Raw genomic sequence first — 7,076 nt, 5'->3', positions numbered from 1 at the left:
ATCTTTCTTTCCACTTTATTTCTAAAAGTTGAATCAGCTTCATTCTCCTTTAATTTTTCTCCTACTTAACCCCAAACAAATTCAGTGTTAATGTCATCGTCAATTTTATTTCATAGCTAAAATTAGTATACATCAATAATGATGTTATATTTTATTTGATCAATTTTGATTGGTGAATATTAATATCAATTTTTAAAAATATTTCCTCTAATACTCAAAGAAAGAAAAATCTAAAAATAATAACAATAATAGTAATATTTTTCTTATTTTCCACAATTTCCTTCCACCAAATAAATCAAAAAGCTACTCCTCTTTGCATTTCTAAGAACTTCTCAAACAATAAAGTGAGAAATTCTCGAAATGACGATTCATTTGTGCATTTCAAAAATGTCTCCTTGGAACATTCAAATCCTCCTAATCATAGAAAAAAGATTATTCTAATTCTGAGATTTCGAAGGAAAAAAACTCCTCCTACATAGATTAACTCAAATGAGGATTAATAATAAATTTTTACCATAATTATTTTCCAAATTTTCAAATTAATTCCAAAAAACTCCAAAACTCCTTTACTTTCATCTCTTATTTTCTTCATTAATGCCAAATTGCCCCTAATTAAACACATAAAATTAACCCCCTTATATTCGACCCGTGAATAGAACAGACACCCCCACCCAGTCATAACTCATATGACCATATCCATCCAAAAAGCCTTAACCCACAGTTTTATTTCCCAAAACCCAGTGATTATTACTGTGAGCCCAGCTAAGCCAAATCCACCCTATAAATTTGCATTTGCACATTCACACTCCTTAGTGGACACACACAACTTCATAAAGTGTAACAAACAAAATCACACCACAGATCTGCACAACATGATTCATGACACATTAGATCTGTGTCATTAGTCCTTGGTTTATCAAACCACCACAATTACACCGATCAAAAACACAAAACACTACTCATCACATCTTATTCACATCACATCCACTTTCATTACTACATCATTTTCCACTTCACAATCTTCACACCACACACACACACACACACAACACAACACAATCATGGAAATTGATGGTAGGTTTCTGAACACTGGCCTCCTCCTTGTGGCCACAATCCTTGTAGCCAAACTCATCTCAGCTTTCATAGTGCCCAAGTCCAGAAAGAGGGTACCCCCAATTGTGAAGGGGTGGCCCTTAATTGGAGGGCTAATCCGTTTCCTTAAAGGTCCAATCTTTATGCTCCGTGAGGAGTACCCTAAGCTTGGGAGTGTCTTCACCCTCAAGCTCTTCCACAAGAACATCACCTTCCTCGTTGGCCCTGAGGTCTCTGCATACTTCTTCAAGGCCTCAGAGACTGATCTCAGCCAGCAAGAGGTGTATCAGTTCAATGTGCCAAGTTTTGGACCTGGTGTGGTCTTTGATGTTGATTACTCTGTGAGGCAGGAACAGTTCAGGTTCTTCACTGAGGCTCTTAGGGTCAACAAGCTCAAGGGCTATGTCAATCAGATGGTTGCAGAAGCTGAGGTATGTATTATATTTTTGTTTGATTGGTCCTTTTTATTTAACTTTTGGGTATTGGATGATCTATTGTGATGGTGTCTCATATTGATTTGGAATTGTATTTTGTATTGGTCTTGGACTTGATCATTGTAATCAATCAGGAATATGGTTTGGTTTATTTTATTTTGTGACAAATTGTATGGTACTTTGAAATTTTTTAAGGGTTTGGTACGGTTATTCAGAAATTCTCTGTTTCCCTTGTCTTGTACAAACTCCTTTAATTATTAGCCGCCCAAAAAACAACTGTACCGAATGCTTTGTTGGATTTGGTCAGTGGCAATGCCTGCAATGATCTGTGTATTCTGCAGGCCGTAGCTTATTGCAACTTTTATTCAATAATAACAATAACTAAGCAGCCTTATCCAACTTGGTGGAATCAGATATAGATGATTTTGCTTTAGAGTGAAAAGTGTGGCATTATAATTCTTACTAGAAAACTGGGTAAAATTTAACAATTTTATCATTTATAGCAAAAATGCATACTTCTTATCACCAGAATGGGTCATTGAATTGTCAACAATGATTATAAGTTTAACTCTCGTCTTAGTGTAGTGTGATTCTTCTTTTAATTGGAAACAAAGTTTTATTCTGCTACTTGAATTCGTTCCATATAAAGCTGGAGAAGCTCCTCATTTCCATTTGGACTTGACCATGGTGAAATGGCGTCAAACCTGGCAGTTCATTGTTTTGTTTCTCTATGTTGTTAATAGTAAACTCTTTCTTTGTAATTTTCATTTGTTGTATTGGTATTGAAGACTGCTCTTTCCCAAACACAAACTCAATTTGCAGGACTATTTCTCAAAATGGGGACCAAGTGGTGAGGTTGATTTGAAGTATGAGCTTGAGCATCTGATCATCTTGACAGCCAGTAGATGTCTCTTGGGGCGTGAAGTTCGTGACAAGCTCTTTGATGATGTCTCTGCATTGTTCCACGACCTTGACAATGGGATGCTTCCAATCAGTGTTCTCTTCCCATACCTGCCAATCCCAGCTCACAAGCGCCGTGACCAGGCACGCAAGAAGCTTGCTGAAATCTTCGCAAGCATCATAACATCTCGCAAGAGTGCCAGCAAATCAGAAGAAGACATGCTGCAGTGCTTCATTGACTCAAAATACAAAGATGGTCGCTCAACAACAGAAGCTGAAGTGACCGGACTCCTCATTGCTGCACTTTTTGCCGGTCAACACACAAGTTCAATTACCTCCACTTGGACTGGAGCATATCTGCTGTCTGACAACCAGTGCCTTTCAGCTGTGCAGGAGGAGCAGAAGATGTTAATAGAAAAGCATGGGGACAGAGTTGATCATGATGTTTTGGCTGAAATGGATGTGCTGTATAGGTGCATCAAAGAAGCCTTGAGACTCCATCCTCCTCTAATTATGCTGATGAGAAGCTCACACACTGATTTTAGTGTCACGACACGAGAGGGTAAAGAGTATGACATTCCCAAGGGTCATATAATTGCCACATCACCTGCTTTTGCAAACAGGCTAGGTCATGTTTTCAAGGACCCTGATAGGTATGATCCTGATCGATTTGCTGTGGGGAGGGAAGAGGACAAGGTGGCAGGTGCATTCTCATACATTTCATTTGGAGGAGGCAGACATGGATGCCTTGGGGAGCCTTTTGCATATCTGCAGATAAAAGCTATATGGACTCATCTGCTTAGGAATTTTGAACTGGAGTTGGTGTCACCTTTCCCCGAGATTGATTGGAATGCCATGGTTGTGGGAGTGAAGGGGAAAGTGATGGTCCGATATAAGCGGAAGGAGCTTTCGGTTAATCAATAGGACTGCATGATTCGGTTTCTGGCATGATTTTATTTTAAGCAGTTATTGTTAGTCTTTTCTGGTTCAGCTTCTATCCAAGTTCATTGTTTATTTAACAATGGATATCTAGAATCTTGATTTTGATTTTTTATTTTGTAATTCTGGTAAGTGATTTAAACTTATTTTGGTTTTGTGTATTAGATGCTACTGTGATGCAATTAGTTACTCGGGTTGGTTAGTGTAAAATGCTGCATGGGATATTTGAACAAACTGGTTCCATTTAAAAGCTGGGGAATCTTTCTCCCTCTAAACTAATTTACTTATATATTCTTATTTCTTAGAGGATATATCAATTCATAAAAAAAATTAGAGGACTCTATTCAGAATTCAACCAACTAAAGTGGCCTTATTTAAAAAGATAGTTTCTCATCTTAGCATGTTTCCAAGAGTTCAGGATGCACATGTACCATCATCACACACATGTGCAACTATTATTAATACATAGGTTCAACAATAAACAAACCACTTTTAGTACAAGTAAATGGGAAATGAAATAGTTATGGTGCAATCATTGACAATGATGTAATACTAAAAAGGTCATTCAATAATCAATTTATAATTCTCAATTTACGGCATGTTTGGAACGATGTCTGCAGACTGTATCAACCACCAAAAGCACTCCAACAGCCCATAAGACGCATAAACCACAACAACCAACTTCTGAATTGACGAAAATCTAGGTAGAAATAATGTGTAAGCAAACATGCACTTACTAAAAGAGTAGATCAGTTACGCGGTAGAAGTTGAAGATGGTGAATACGAGGACAGCAACTCCAACTATAGTAGAACTGCTTCTCCAAGGGTCACGGAAGTAAACCCACCTTAATGTACCCATTGCCCACTTCCAATTATTGTTGTAGTGTTCATTAACATCTTCAATAATTTGGTGGTAGCATGTTGAATTTGTCACCACATGTTTACTAAGATCATTAACCAAATTTGCCAATTCCTGATCACTTCCCAGTTCATGGACAATAGCTTCTTTCTCAACAAGAAACTCTGCATCATCTTTGGTGTGAATAAGAGAGTCAATTAGAGAAACATAGTTGCAAATGTAAGGCTCCTCAGGATAGTGACACTGCTCAAAGGCTATCAGGTTCCTAAGAACACATTCTGTTGTGTGGTCTACTTTCAACTGGGGGATTAGAAACCTAGCTTTGAACAACTTGCAGCATGGCAAGCAACCCAAGCAAAGAAACCAGCTGAAAAATCGCTTCTTCTCAAACTTTACGTCAAGTAAGCATCTCTCGTCAACCTTATCAAAGCTTATCCCAGACTCATTCAACTTTGTTGCAGTCCTTAGCACACACTCCTTTTGAGGATAGTTTTTCTGACTGCTCAGTTTCTTAGGGAGATAGGCATTTCTAATTAAATCAGTGAAATGCAGTGATTTCTCCCACTTTCTCAGCTCAAACTTGTTTTCTGAAGATTGCTGATGAGGATAATAAGATCTAAAGTACTCATGAGCAAGGTTAATAAATCTGGTGTGTTTTTTGGCATTGCTTGGAACAACTCTATCATATAGATTTTCCAACACTACCATTGGAAGCTGATTCTCAAGCAGCATCAAGTCACACCGGATACTTTTGCTAACACATCCTTGAGTCATTAGATAGTCATCCTTATGTTCCCATTTTTTCGCTTCTCTCAGAAACAGCTCCATGATGAACACAGTATCCAGCAGCAGCATCTCCACAAATTGCTCCTTGCTGATTTCGGGGAATTTCTTTTGGTAACAACGGCGTAGGTTTCGCTCTTCTAGTTCAAGGAAGGCTTTGTAGTGCACAAAATCAAGCTTGTTCATTAGGCTTAGGCGTGCCCAAAAGAAATGAAAATATCTGTGTTTCTGCTCTTGCATTTCCATTAGTTGCTCTTTGTTATGGTGGATAGGGCCAATTGAGATCAATAGAGGAGTGTAGGCCACCTCTTTCACCTTCAAAAGACTAGTAGGTACCTTGTAGATACAACATTCTGGCCACAATGCAGGCTCAATCTCTTCTGGGATTTTAATTATGTGTTGGATGTGATATTCAATAGTAGACCCCATGAGATCTCTTCTTCTGATCCTGTTGAGCAAGCACATCAACCATCGGACAAATGAATAACTTGTGATTGATACAAATCAAGAGCCACAAAAATTTCCCTGTTTTCATTTTCAAATTTTCAAGATTTAGAAAACATGTGTTTGTTTGACTTATGTTTCCAACATAGGACGCCGTTTCCTTACTCGTGTGATCTTTCACCAAAAGAATTATAGAATCTTCTAGAGGCTTCCTAGCTACGAAGAAAAGGTTTATGTTTACAATAAGTCACACAGGTTCATAGTTTTTATTTCCACTGTTTACTCTTTTAAAATATTTAAAAAATTATTAAGCTAGTTTCTTTAGTACACTTGCAATTTAGAGATATGAACTCCAAAATTCCTACAAATTATCTATTTTTATGAGAAATGACCCATTTTAAAGACAAACCAATTTTTAGTATTCTTGTGAATATGAAAATCTATGCTCTCAAGTATAATAAAGATGTATTTTAATACAAAAAAGTTAAAAGACATCCATAGTGCAGATGTGCTGTGACTCTTCAAAGTAAGATAAGGCAGATTCCAGTACTGATATACACATAGGATCCATCCATCTTCTTGTACAGACATAAAGTGAAGATACTTTCAACAAAAAATGGCTTTGCCACTTTGGCTAAAGTCATTCTTGCTTTGCATAAAGATAAAATTAAAATTTTTAAATATCAACTACAAACAGAAGGCCCAGAAGAATACAAGGGGAAAAAGAATCACTTGTAAAGTAACCAATGGCAACATCTCAAACAAACAGAACAAAAGAAACAAAACCAAAATGAAAAATCAGAAGCTGAACACAATTGGGGGAAGAGGATAGAATCTAGAGTAGATTTTTCCTAATAAAAGATCATGGCATAGTTTTAGAGTGAAGACACAAATCAGAATTAGTGATAAACAAAATTAACTACTATAAGGATCTAATTGGTATTATCATATCACAAACTAATGTTAACTACAATGCACATTGCATGAACCTGAAAGACTGTTTCCTCCAACAATTTCTCAGTTCCAAAAGCTCCTGGATCTTCAGTTCTACACTCTCTTTTTCTCTGCTTCTTTTTGTGGTTTGTACTTGAACTTTGGAGTGTCCTTTGTAGATGTAGAAAGTGAAAAATCAACAAGTCAAAGAAGAAAAATCTACATTACAACCAAATTGATTATTGATGTTCTAATTTTGTTTGTTACTGCTTGGCAGGTTTAATGATAAAATGAATTATTGGAAGATTAGAAATTATTTGGCATTCTGAAATACGTACTATTTTTACTATTTTGTCAATTTATGATGAACAGTAGTTTAATGACCAATGATTCAAAGAAGATTCAAGGACCCAAAAATTGATTGCATGAAAATATTGGTAGCTCTGATTTTTATTTTTTTCATGTTTGGTACACTACAAGGTGTTTTATAACAATTAGGTGAGTAATAATTCTTGAGACGCTCACCTAAGTGACTAATCAGGAAGAGGCAAAAATGTGAGATGTATAAATATTTGTTTGCTTTTGCTTTACAATATAATTATATCACTAATATCCACATGTTACATGATAATTTATTAGAAATCATCGGAGTAAATTTTGTTTCTCATTTAATAATTATTTCTCATGATTTA

General features: G+C 36.4%; 2 protein-coding genes across 2 annotated transcripts; one reads left to right on the top strand and one right to left on the bottom strand.

The window, feature by feature from the left end:
• Positions 1–792: 792 nt before the first annotated feature.
• LOC114406543 (obtusifoliol 14-alpha demethylase-like) lies at positions 793–3,615 on the top strand. The gene is made up of 2 exons (XM_028369276.1): positions 793–1,523; positions 2,349–3,615. The coding sequence occupies exons 1-2, from the start codon at positions 1,062–1,064 to the stop codon at positions 3,348–3,350; spliced, it is 1,464 nt and encodes a 487-aa protein (XP_028225077.1). The 5' UTR covers positions 793–1,061; the 3' UTR covers positions 3,351–3,615.
• Positions 3,616–3,715: 100 nt separating this feature from the next.
• On the bottom strand, positions 3,716–6,677 carry LOC114406544 (UPF0481 protein At3g47200-like). Its single transcript, XM_028369277.1, has 2 exons — positions 6,441–6,677; positions 3,716–5,455 (listed from the first exon to the last, which is right to left on the bottom strand). The coding sequence occupies exon 2, from the start codon at positions 5,434–5,436 to the stop codon at positions 4,102–4,104; it is 1,335 nt and encodes a 444-aa protein (XP_028225078.1). The 5' UTR covers positions 5,437–5,455; positions 6,441–6,677; the 3' UTR covers positions 3,716–4,101.
• Between the last annotated feature and the right edge of the window lie 399 nt (positions 6,678–7,076).

This window comes from Glycine soja, chromosome 3 (assembly GCF_004193775.1).
Source record: "Glycine soja cultivar W05 chromosome 3, ASM419377v2, whole genome shotgun sequence".
Lineage (NCBI taxonomy): Eukaryota > Viridiplantae > Streptophyta > Magnoliopsida > Fabales > Fabaceae > Glycine > Glycine soja.
The sequence above is the reverse complement of the archived record's forward strand: the minus strand, read 5'-3'. Positions and strand labels throughout refer to the sequence as shown.

Excerpts from the sequence above, each read along its gene's own strand:
- LOC114406543 (XM_028369276.1), top strand. The coding sequence starts at position 1,062 with ATGGAAATTGATGGTAGGTTTCTGAACACTGGCCTCCTCCTTGTGGCC. Across the intron at positions 1,524-2,348 it reads AGATGGTTGCAGAAGCTGAG|GACTATTTCTCAAAATGGGG; the intron begins GTATGTATTATA and ends CTCAATTTGCAG.
- LOC114406544 (XM_028369277.1), bottom strand. The coding sequence starts at position 5,436 with ATGGGGTCTACTATTGAATATCACATCCAACACATAATTAAAATCCCA.